Raw genomic sequence first — 12378 nt, 5'->3', positions numbered from 1 at the left:
ATCATAGGTGATCATCACACAATGCTACTGGGTACAACATTCTCCTGGTTCTGCTCACTTCACTCAGCCTAAGTTCATTTAAGTCTTTCCAAGTTTTTCTGAAATTTGCCTACTTATCATTTCTTATAAAAAAATAGTATTCCACTATATTCATATACAATTTGTTTAGCCATTCAGTTGATGGGCACTGCTCATCCAGAATGGCTGGATCAGTTCACAACTCTGACAGTGTACTTCATGTCCCTGTTTTTCCACATCCTCTCCAGCATTTGTCATTTTCCTTCTGTCACATTAGCCAAGTTTACTAGGTGTGAGGGGGTACCTGTTGCCTTAGTCTGCACTTCTTTAAGCAATAGTGATTTAGAGCACTTTTTCATATGACTATTTGTAGCTTTGATTTCTTCTAACTGCCTGTTCATACAAATTGAAGGGATTCTTGATGACGGTGACAGAGGTCTGAAAGTGGCAAGGAGTGTGCTAGTTCCTCCTTCTGGCCCTAGGTGTCAGGGGTCATTAGTCTCATTAGGCTGGTGAGGGGGGCAGCTAGGTGGCGCAGTGCGTAGAGCACCAGCCCCGGAGTCAGGGGAACCTGAGTTCAAATGCAACCTCAGACACTTGACACGTACTAGCTGTGTGACCTTGGGCAAGTCACTTAACCCCAATTACCCTGCCAAAAAAACAAACAAAAAAAAGGCTGATGAGGTATGGTGTATTCAGGAGAATGACAGGCCTGTTTAACACAGGGGAGGGCAGCTCTTTCCTCAGTCCTGACTAATCTGGACCATCTCCCATGGCACAAATCCCCAGGCTGGGCTTCTAATCCAAATTGGGGGGATAGAGCCTTCCAGATATCCACCCACAAGATAATGGAAGCACTAGCGAATCCAGAAGGAGGGCACTACAAGTCTGTTTACCTTCCCCCCATTCCCCATGTCCCAGGGATGTTACCATGGGCAGCATAGACCTGGCAGCTAGGGTCCAACTCTGGTCCAAGACTTTTGACATGGCCTATGCTGAAAGAGAAGGAATTAAGTCTCTGGGAGTAGGAAAGTTACAGTCCACAGAGAGCTGGACATTAAGATGGGTCAACAGAGATTTGAAGTGGCCACATAACAGCCCAGAGCCCCATGGTCCTGCTATAGTGCACAGCCCTCTGTAACTAATAAACCCCAGGGTACATTAGATGAGGAAAAAGCAAAATGTCTTTTCCAGTCCAAACCACACCCACAACTGCATTCAACATTTTTTCATCAACAGCTTTCAGCCTAGGACTAGATTGCAAAAGAAAGAAAGCAGCAACAACCCCAAAATTCTTCAGCCCGTGGCTCTGGCAGACTTCCACATGGTGCAGTTTCTGAGCTGGGGCATATTGGGATCAAAAGTAGGGCTCAAGGTGAGAGCATGAAGCCTAGTGAGAACTGGTACTTCCCACTGAGGACTACCCAGATTCAACCCAGACTCCTTGGAGCCCCCAATACACGGCCCCAGGCAGGTCAGGGAGCCTTGCTCAGGCATCACACACACAGGGAGACAGAAAAGTCAAGCTACTTCATCTTTACTACTTCAAAGTTTTGGCAAACAAATCAAGGTGCAACAGGCTTTATTTCACATTAATATATTAACTGGATTTTTGTTCAAATAAATAGGGAGTTCTCTTTTAAATAATGATCTTCTCACTCTCTGGCCAGTCCAAGAGAAAATCAAAGGAAATTAGTGCATCCAGGGGAGAGTCACCAATCGGGCATGAAGCTTAAAGGAAGGGATGAGAACTGATTTGGGACTGACAATGGACACCTTTTTACTCGGGACTAAGCCAGGCCCCAAAGTTCATTGGCCCCAGGTACACCTGATTTCTGCCTATCGAGGAGCCCTAAGGAGCGGGAGATAAGACGTGCAATCTTCAGCTCCAGACCTAGGCAGCCCCTCCGCGCACAGGATGGAACCTCAAGGCCTTCTACAAGCATGAGTTAGGAATACAGGGGAGCAAAGCCAAGCAATCACTTCTATGATTCCTCCCCAGCTGAACAGTCTTCCCTTTATTCTCCCTCCACCAGTCCTAGGCATTGCAGGCTCACGATCAAAGACCACAACAAAGTGGTGGGGATATAAAAGGAAAGATAGGAGTTTGAACAGGTGTGATGCTCCAAAAGGGATGGGAATGGAAAAGATGGGGTTCTCGAGGGCATGCCACCACCCAAACTTATGGTCACACTGGAAACCCACACTAGACTTCACAGCTGGAGAGAGATTAGGGTGGTGACGGAATGTGGGTAGGGGCTAGAAAGGGACCCTTGGGGGACGAGTTCAAGCCATCTTCCCAGCTCTGGGAGACAGACACCTCTGTTAATCTGGGCTGGGAAGAGCCACAAGTGTAGTCCAAAATGAATTAAAAAGTAAGAGTGCTGGGTAGGAGCTGATCAGGAACAGTCCCCTCGTTTATGGGGAAGCAGTGTTAATGCAATAGGAGTAAAATGGAAATGGCGGCTCAAGTGGAAAGTCCCACTCATGAAGGTGAAGCAGAGATGTCAAGGTCTCTAGGCCAGCTGGAACTCTCCCAGGCTACTCCCCTTCTCTCCATGCCTGTTACTGCTATCTACACACAGGCCTAGAGGAAAGGCCAGGTCTGACAAGAGCCTCCCCATCAACTCCAAACTCAGCTCTGGGGGAACAAGGGAGCACCTGAGTGATGAGAAGACTGCAGGTGCATCTACTGGGTCTTCTTGTCTTCTGGGGGGTAGTACGGAGGTGGTGGAGGCTGGTCCTAAAGAGAAGAAAAAAAGAAATGGCACCACTCCAAGGGTAAACAAGAAATTTCCAAATGATTTCCTTCCCCTAACCCTCCCACAATGATTTCTAGCTAGTGGTTTACTCGGCTAGGCTGCTGCCCTCCAACCCACCCCTGGCACACTCACCGTGGGCATGTAGACATTATGGGGATTGACAGGGTTGTAGTAGGCGCTGGCAGCAGCTTCAGCAGCTTTTGCTTCAGCTAAAAAGAAACACACACACATCCCAAGCATGACTGGGTTATCATCCTCTCCCTTCTGTGACAGGAGATCCTAAAACAGTGGAACCAATAGTTCCTCTAGCTTCACTGATCCTAACGTGGAAGCAGCTGCTGGTATCCCTTCCACTCCACCCAGCTTGAACTGACTCATTGAAGCTGAAGCTGGAGACACTGGGAATCACTGACTCGAGAAATCCACTGATCCTCTAGAGGCTGCACTCAATCACAGAGAGAGGGGAGGCGAACATCTACTTTTACTTTGTCAGGTTCCTTCCCACTTTCTAGGGTTCTCTAAAGATGCCTGAACAATGCTAGCATGAATGAACTGCTTCTAGGGCACAAAAGGTCCCTTACCTGCAGGAGTAGATGGTACATCAGGACCACCAACAGGTGGCTCCATGGGTCCAGGATATGGAGGTGGTGGCGGCTGCATGTACCCTATGGCCCCATCCATCATGGGAGGTCCTGGATAAAACTCTGCTTGGCAAAACAAGAGCCAAATAACCACTCTGGACAGATGGCTCTCTATGGTAAAACACCTGACCACTGAGTCACAAATACAATTCAACTATCATGTCAACACACCCAGATATACTTGAAGTTTCACTGTTAAGCCTTAAACAAATTTCACATTTATACACACACTGACCCCCTTCCCTTTTACTCAGTGACCAGCAGAAGCAAAATAGACTCACCAGGTGGAGGTGGTGCATAGGGATAGTTTGGAGGATTTGGGTACATTCCATTGGCAGCTGGCATAGGAAAAGCATAGGCTCCATTGGGCATGTAAGAGTACCCATAGGCTCCATTGGGCACTTCACCTCTGGAGGCTGCAATCACAGAATAAAAGGGATAGAAGTCTTACTCTATTGGAGGACAGTGAGGGCTAGAGGTTGACCTGAGGTTCAGATGAAGGGGGTAAATGTCATCCTAAGAATTTACAGTTTTCAATCAATTCTTTTCTTTCCTTCCCTCTCAGAATGTAGTTCAGAGCACCTGTTTCCCATGTTTGAGGTTCTGAGACCTGACCCAGCCCGGGGTGCCGATACAAACCCAGCCAGACCTAAAACGCACTCTTTTTTTGGTACCCAGCTTTTACAGTCTTCATACCTTGGGCAGCCACCTGTAGCATCCGCTGTCCAAACTCAATGGCACCCCCTGCTGCAAAGGTCAATCTGTATACAGCTGATCCTTCCCAGCCACCTGGGGAAAGAAAAGGGGGAGAAACTATGAACAAATAACTAGGTGGAAAGAAAGCTGAGCTGTATCTGAAGAGATGGTTTTTTGTCCTCTCTGGGACCCTGTCCAACTTCCCTGGAAGCCTGCAGGGAAAGGTTTTGGCTTAGCTGTGCAATCTGATCAGCATTTGCCTCTCCCTCATTGCCAAGACTGCGCCCGGACTCTGGCCCACGCCAGGCCCTGGCTTAGCTGCATGGTTGCCTCCTTGTCATCAGAACAAAGAGCTTCTCCTGCACCAGCAGAGCCCCAGGTGCGAAGATCCTTACTGGAGCCCACCAGGCCTTGCAGATGGGGGATGCATTGTCACTAGGCCGGGTCAGAGGAATGTGGAGAGAGGCAAGATGCCAAGATCCAACAACAATGGACACAGCTCTCTTTTGGCTTTGACGCCGAGAGAAGGGGTCTCTCACCTCAGGTCTAAGCTTCAACAAAGCCAACAATAGCAGCGACTCCATGAGGCCAGGAATCTTCAGGTACGGGGCAAAGCTGTCAATAGTAATGTATTCTACAAGCCAAAGAGACCCTGAGTGAAGGCCACAAGGTGCCCTGAGGCTAACCACAGGCTCCTGAGTGGCAGGACCTGCTTAGGTGAGGAAGACCAAATGAAAGCACAGTTCTCTAGAGGCAGAAGAGAGAGATCTTTAAAGCCCTCTCCCCCAGAAGACATCTCTGCATCTAAAAAGGGTTCCTCTTTGCACCCAGGCTAGAACACAAGGTCCCTTCTCCCAAGAGTATTTAAAGTTCCTTTTCACAGCTGAAATTTCAAAGATAATGTTGTTTTCACTGGCATAAAAAGACCCAAGCTGTCATTTAAAATACTAACATTTTACAGGTCCTAGAAAACAAATATCCCTCTCTAGCCCACAGACCTCTTAATTGATCAGCTAACTTCTCAAGTTTTGATTTGGGAATTAAATACAGAATTGGGAAATGCACTGGGGTTAAGTAGGAGAAGGTAGAAGGAAGGACCCAATACTCAGGCAAGACATATGTCCCCAAGGCAACAGCCAATTGTAACTAAAAGTTCCTCTCTGGTAGCCTTCCTTGTCCATGCCTTCTCTCAGTCTCACATACCTCCTGCTTCAGCCTTCACTGTTCCTCTGATGTAATTTGCACCAAACACAGGCTGCTTGATCTCATAGTCCTTCATTAGGTAAAATGGCATCATGAATGACTGCATGGAGTCCCTTCCCTTGGTCAGAAAAATAACCTGTGGGAACAGACAATGATTGGCATCGCTGGAGAAAACCTGAGGCTGTTTCACTAGAATTTCCTAATTTTCCAAAGATTTTCTCTTGTTCAGCAAACGTACCCCCAGTTTCAAAGGGTCTCCATCATACTAGAGTAACCAAACAGTGTCATCTCCACCGTACTATAGTAGAGCCACTGGAGGACAGTGGTGGTGGTGGTTCTGTGTATGTATGCATAGGACGAGGAATTCTTATCTGAGGAGGCTAAATTCACAAGAATTTCTTAAATACTTGCTATAAGGCAAAAACTATACTAAGCAACAAGGACCCAAAACTAGCCATGCAACAGTCTCTGTTTTCAAGGAGCTTATATTCTGTGGCAGAACACCCGAGGACACACAAAGCATAGACAGGTAGATAGATGTATGATCATATAAACAAACATATACGCAAAATACATGTGATGAAATTGTGTGAATATGTGCAAGGCAACAGGCCTCACACAGGATGTGGCACTTGGGCTGAGCTTTGAAGGAATCGAGGGGGTCTAGGAGTAGGAGCTGAGAGGAAAGGCCATGCCAGGTCTTAGGAGCAGCCTCTGCAAAAGCCCAGGGACAGGAGATGGAAGGTCATGCACATGATATGTGAAGAACAGAAGGAACACAGTTTGGCCCAAACCAAGCGTGTAAAGGAAGACAAACATGGAATAAGAGTTATTCTTGTGCACGGGAGTGACATGGTCAGACCTGTGCTTCAGGACCACGTAACAAAGTGAGAAACTTTAGGCAAGAGGGCCAGTTATATATGAAACAACAAAGCAACATATCCTGAGAAGGGGCCTGTGGAAGACCAGATATAAATACAAGACAACATGAATCATGTAAAAAGTAGAAATTAAGGTAAGTTTCCAGGTTATGATGATGCCGTGGCACCTAAGTGTTTGGGGAACAGCATAGGGTAGGTATGGAAAAAGGCTTCTTAGGAACAACTGAAGTAAATCTTGCATGTTATAGGCAAGGGGAAGAACAAGGGCCACTTAGGGGCCGAGGTGAACTTCCTAAGCTCCTGAAAGTGAGGCAAACCGCTGCAAGCTCAACAGTCTCCCTTCCATACTGTTCTGGGGCAACCGAGCAAATGACTTGGGAAGGCCAGTTTTCAAAATGTGTCTAAAATCCTTCTGTCTTGATTTACCTGTTTGTTTGGACGAAATTCAAGATGGTGACTTTGACCTATGGATACAGGGCCAGTTTATATGAAATCTTCCCTCCTCCTTTAAGCCACAACAATTAAGAATAACAGGATGTCCCTTCCAAGAGACAACACAAATATGCCCTTTGGCAACTAAAGGGAAGGAGTCTTTTCCAGGGAAAACCTTTTGTTCTCTGGAGCTAATAAAGCCCAGTTTATTAAGCCTTTGGGAAATAAGCAAGCCCTGTTTTTGCAATCTGGTATTTCTCACTCTACAAGGCACTGCTGGCCTATTTTCCTGGCTGGGGCTGCTTTGTCACCATATTCATCATTTTGTACATTTTGCAGAGAAGCTTCAGGCTGACAGTTGCTTTTGTTGAAATCGTAATGAAAAATACTCAGCCTATTCTAGGTCTATGTCAATCCAGCAGCTCTAGTCACCTCTATACTAATGGAAGGTGGCAGCGTTCGAGTTTGTAGAAACTTACTCAACAGCTGTCAGGTCAGCAACCTGGAAACACTGTAGACTCCCAGAGTCCTGGGAGGAGCTTGTGACAAAAGAAGATGGGAGATGGGAAAATAAAAGTCATTAATGTTTCAGGGGCCAACCAACTCACTGACCTGTGTGTGTTGCTAGAAACCTGAGTCACTCTCCTAAAATGTCAGGCCTCAAAATGACAGGTAAGGACTCCAAGACTTACTCTGTAAGGAGTCAAATAGAGGCTGCCTTTCTTGGTTCCTTTGAAGGCATCTGTCATGTGATCCATGTCACTGAAGGAGAGCTCCACATGATCGTAGGTCATTAGAATGCTACAATGGGAAGGGAGAAAAAATGTTATGATAAGGGAGACTGGAGATCTGGCTTGAAGTCTGAATAGAAAGCTGTGTAATTTTCACAGTCTCTCATATTCCTCTTCTCCATCCACTCCCCCCACCTTCACCCCACCCCTCAACAAGCAGTGGTCGACAGAATCCCCAATACACTGCAACCAGCTTCATCTAGAGTAAGTGCCAGATGAGGAAGTGAAATTCCAGTTTGCAAGGCTAAAGCTGATGTCTTCACAGTCAACTCTTTCACCCTCATCTTCAAAGGCAGGCTGGATGGCAACTTATTGCGTTTACTATAACATGCTTGTAAGAATAAGGATAGGACTAGACCAGGGGTAGGGAACCTGTGGCCTTGAGGCCACATGTGGCCTTCTAGGTCCTTGGGTGTGGGCTTTTGACTGAGTCCAAGTTTTATGAAACAAATCCTTTTATTAAGGGGATTTGTTCTGTGAAGTTTGGATTCAGTCAAAGGGCCACATTTGAGGACCTAGAGGGCCACATGTGGCCTCAGAGGCCACAGGTTCCTCACCACTGGACTAGATGATACATGAAGTCCTTTCCAACTCTAATTCTATGAAATGCCTAGTTGCAGGTATGACCACTAAAAGAAAATGTAAAACACATAAATTATGAAATGATGCTTAAAGGACTCACTAAAGAGTCCTTTAACTGAGAAAAGTACAAAAGAGGTTCAAATTTTAACTTCAATTTATACACTAATTTCCTGGAATGAAGCTAAAGAATTTATGTAAAGCAAGGCATATCCTTATTTAACAGTCACAAAGCATTTAGAAGTGTGGGAGGCAAAGCTAGAGACAGTCCTTGTCCCAGAAACTCCCACTGAGAAAGAATGAAAAATAGTCACAAGAGATGATACTGAATGACAGCAACAGTGTTTCCTTGTTCCAAGAGCCTGTTTGGACACAAAAAGGTCACAAACCAATGAGCATCATGGGATATCTCTGATTACAAGATAAAAATCAAACAACATTCACAGCAGGGTCTGTCTTCCTTCTACTCCAACTAATTAATCACCCAACATGCATTTATTAAGCACTTACTAAGTGCCAGGCACTGTGCTAGATGCAAGGTATATACAGACAAAAAGGGGGGGAAAGTCCTTGCCCTCAAGGTATTTATATATGCATGTACATTCACAAAATCATTGAGCTAATTTGAACACGAACAGATGGGGGAAAGCGTAATCAGGAAAGGTTTCATGCAGAAGACTTTATTTTGAGGGAAACAAATGATCCTAAGAGAAATTCTAGACATGGGGGGCAGATTTCGCAGGAGCATGCAGACAGAAGGAGTGTCCTGCATGAGAAACATCAATAAAACCTTTCAACTTGAAAGAGGATGGGTGGAACAGAACATGAAGCAAATGCAGGTGGAGAAAACAGATTAATGACTAGAAACAGGATGAGCCTGTTAGGTACTGTGTAGGGAAGAAGTTGAAGAGGTCTTATTTTTGAGGTCTAAGCTCAGACTTGAGCAAATTTGCTTCCCAAGAGTTCTGGTCCCTCTTAACTGGCACAGTGGTCCTTTTGACTTTGTGGGGATCGTGAGGCTTAGTAAAAGGCAGGAGCAGCAAGACGTACTCGAGGGGTAGCATCCTTTCCTATGTTGAGGGGAGGGGGAGAAATAGTACTGGGGTTGATGGGGGGGGGGGGAGCACTGCACTATCATTTATTGCCTGACCACCCTAGCCTCCTCCAAACAAGAGGGAGTACTCGATGAATTTAATGAGCCTCCATCAACGTGGTGAATTGGGGGGGGGGGGGGGCGGGAGGTGTAAAGCCTTAGCTACCTCTCCCTGGCAGCGCAAAAAGTTGTGGGTTTTAGAGCAGAAAGGGGTGTGTGTGTGTTAAATAGGATGGTAGGTAGGAATCCAGGGCTCAGTCTCTCTTTCTCATCAAGTTCCCTTTTCTGGCCTTCATAATCCTCCATCTGAAAAACTGAAGGAGTTGGACCAGATGACCCCCAATATCGCTCTCAGCTCAAACGTCACTCTCCCTCGGCTACATCAACCGGGCTTTGGGGGTGGGGAAGCTCGGGAGGCTGGCTCAGCTGGGCCCGCAGGTGAGGATTAAAGGGGATTACAGCACCAGATGCGGAAAGTCCTACCCTAAGGGTCGTGAGGCTACAAGACCCAGCCCAACTTTCTACCCCAATCTCCTTCGGGGCTACCCTCCCCCCCAACCTGATGCTGTCCTTGGTGCCTAATCCCTCCCCAACAACACCCACCCAGAAAGCTCAGTTCCCTCCCCCTCTCCTGAGCTGTGGCAGTCCTGGGTCCCTCTCGCAGCTCCCTGAGGGGTATGTGTTGGGGAGGGGCCCTAGGATTTCCCGCCCCCCCCTCCCTTCCTCCTTCCCTCGCCGTTACTCTCCCCGCCCCTCCCGGGTGTTCATTTTTCTTCCTCCTCTTTACCCCCACCCTCGACGACTCGCCCCCACCCCAACCTTCCCCCCTCCTCCGGCCCTCCAAGAATCCCCGACGGATCCCTTCGCGGCGCTGCTCACTTCTCGGTGTTGTTGACAATCACTCCGCTCTCCGAGTGGTTCCTGTTGAGCGCCATGGCCGTGCCGCACAGACGCCCAGCTCCAGAGCCCTGAGAATACTGCGCCTGCGCTCTGGGCCCAGCCCCGCGTGTCGTCGTTTGGAATTAAGGTCCAGCCAATCACGGGGTGTGTATGTGGGGGAAGGGGGGAGAACAACCACCTGACCCTCGAGTCACGTGAACTCGCTTGCTTCTCGTTTCTTTCCCCCTCCCCCCTTCTTCCGCCCTCTGTTGCTTTCCTCTACCCCTAGACTTTCTCTGCTTGTAAGGAGTTTCATAACAAACAAGTCTGAAAACTACAATTCCCAGCATGCAATGCTCCGGCCTCGCCCTTGACTTAAGGAGCTGTTGAACTTCCGGAGCACCAAAATGGTGAAGGGCCTAGAGTTCTTGGTTTAGAAGGGCTGCTTGAAGGGACTGGGAGTTTTGAGTCCCGAGAAGAGAGGCCTAGGGAGGAAACTCTGTCATCTCCCGTGCCCAAAAATCTCAAGTTGTTCCTTGTTTCTTCTAGAACAGGGTTTTTTAAAAATTATTTTTTACATCACCAGAATTTCAACCATTGGTTGTCCCCTTCCCTACCCCCAGGGATCCATATAAAATAATATTTTTAAAGAAAAAAATGAGACTACCTACCCCGCCCCCTCCCCCCAAAAATAAAAGCAAAATCAATACATTGAAAAAGTCATAAAGCGTATGTTATGCACCACACTCGAGGACTTTACTTTCCTGCCAAGGAATGGGGTGGGGTTGAAGAAAGAGTTCTCTTAACCTTTTGCGTGCGACCTGGACACTTGGAGCACCGATGAAGCCCGTGGACTCCTCAGAAGAGAGGTTTTAAAAGCGTGAAATACATAGGATTACAAAGGAAACCAACTATGTTGAAATGCAGTTATCGAAATATTTTTTAAACCAAGTTTACTGATCCCAGATTAAGAATCCTCGTTCTAGCATAAAGTACTGGCACGCCAAGCTTTGTGGTTACATCACGCGGCAGTCACCCACTGATTTTATCTTCTCAGAAGGATTCAGAATTCTCTTTCACCAAAGCTTTGGTCCAGCTAAACAGACCTCCTCCTGCTTCTGTGCTTTAGCAGAGTAGGTAGATTCCTGGTCCTGGAATAAGGAGGATTGTGGGGTCCTCTCCTGCCTCTCCGGTCCTCAGTTTCCTCATGTGCAGTATGAGGGGAATGGACCCAACCACCTCTAAGGTGGCTTCCAGCTTTGACTCTATCATCTTATGATGATGTGTCCTGGCTGTTCCTCCACAGATATGATACACTGATTCCTTACCTCTGCATCCCCAGCTCCCTTCAAAGCTCGACTTTCTGCTTCCTATCAGAGGCTTTTCCTGAATATCTGTAGGTGCTAATGCCCCACCCCCAAATTACTTTATATATTACTTTATTTGTCATTATTTCCTATGTTAGAAAGTAAGCTCCTAGTGCGCAGAGAACGTTGTCTTCCTCTATTAGTATATGGGCTTTGTCAAAAGTGGATTCTTTTTTGGAGCATGTAAGTGACTTCATTTTATGTTATATTTGTAATATATTTTTTAAATTTTTCCGTGTGACACTGAATGCACAAAATGTCTCCCTCAGTACCTCCCTTCTGCCAATCACCTTACAGTTACAAAAGAAAGTTCATGCGACTTTGAACAGTTCTCCCAGAACTCACCCACTTCTCTTTATCCTAGATAATTAATGAGTTGTGATAGTGGGAGCTTAACAAATGTTAATTAATTGACTGATAAAGAAGGTGCTGTTTTCTTTGGACTAGTGTAAGTGGCCTTTGTAACAATTTAAACATTGTTTTCTTTTGCTAAAAAGCATTCTATTTTCTGTCTTTGGGAACTACCAGGTGTTTTCCATAAATCAGGAAGATACACACACACACACACACACACACACACACACACACATCTTGAATTATGTGACTTTTCCTTATCTAAATATTTATGGGCATATACTATGTTGTGGAATGTTAATGGCAAATTAAACACAGAGATACTGGGTTGTAATTTCAATTGGCACCTTGACAACTATCTGATTTGTTGTATTTGCAATCTATTCCATTAAGGAAAATCCTTGTCTTGTATTATAATTAACATACATGGGGGTCATAAAAGTGATGTAATGCAGGCTGCTGTGTTGGAACCAAAACAATGTATTTAAGTTTTCTCATTTCTTTGCTCGGGGAGTCAGACTTAGTCTGGCCCCCATGCGTGCATGTATCCCCTAAGTTTAAAGGGAATGAATAAATAAGCAATATGAATTTTTCTATCACCTAGCCTGTTGTTCCCTTCAACCAAATTCAGGTTTAACAACACACACCACACACACACACACACACACACACACACACACAC

The 12378-nt window shown here is 46.2% G+C and overlaps 1 protein-coding gene across 1 annotated transcript; it reads right to left on the bottom strand.

Annotated features, from left to right (window-relative positions):
• Positions 1–1539: 1539 nt before the first annotated feature.
• Positions 1540–10101, bottom strand: WBP2 (WW domain binding protein 2). Its single transcript, XM_036755878.1, has 8 exons — positions 9976–10101; positions 7326–7434; positions 5321–5456; positions 4118–4210; positions 3703–3837; positions 3362–3484; positions 2913–2989; positions 1540–2761 (listed from the first exon to the last, which is right to left on the bottom strand). Exons 1-8 carry the CDS (start codon positions 10029–10031, stop codon positions 2708–2710), a joined length of 783 nt encoding a protein of 260 aa, XP_036611773.1. The 5' UTR covers positions 10032–10101; the 3' UTR covers positions 1540–2707.
• Between the last annotated feature and the right edge of the window lie 2277 nt (positions 10102–12378).

The sequence above is a fragment of the Trichosurus vulpecula genome, chromosome 4 (assembly GCF_011100635.1).
Source record: "Trichosurus vulpecula isolate mTriVul1 chromosome 4, mTriVul1.pri, whole genome shotgun sequence".
NCBI lineage: Eukaryota > Metazoa > Chordata > Mammalia > Diprotodontia > Phalangeridae > Trichosurus > Trichosurus vulpecula.
The sequence above is the reverse complement of the archived record's forward strand: the minus strand, read 5'-3'. Positions and strand labels throughout refer to the sequence as shown.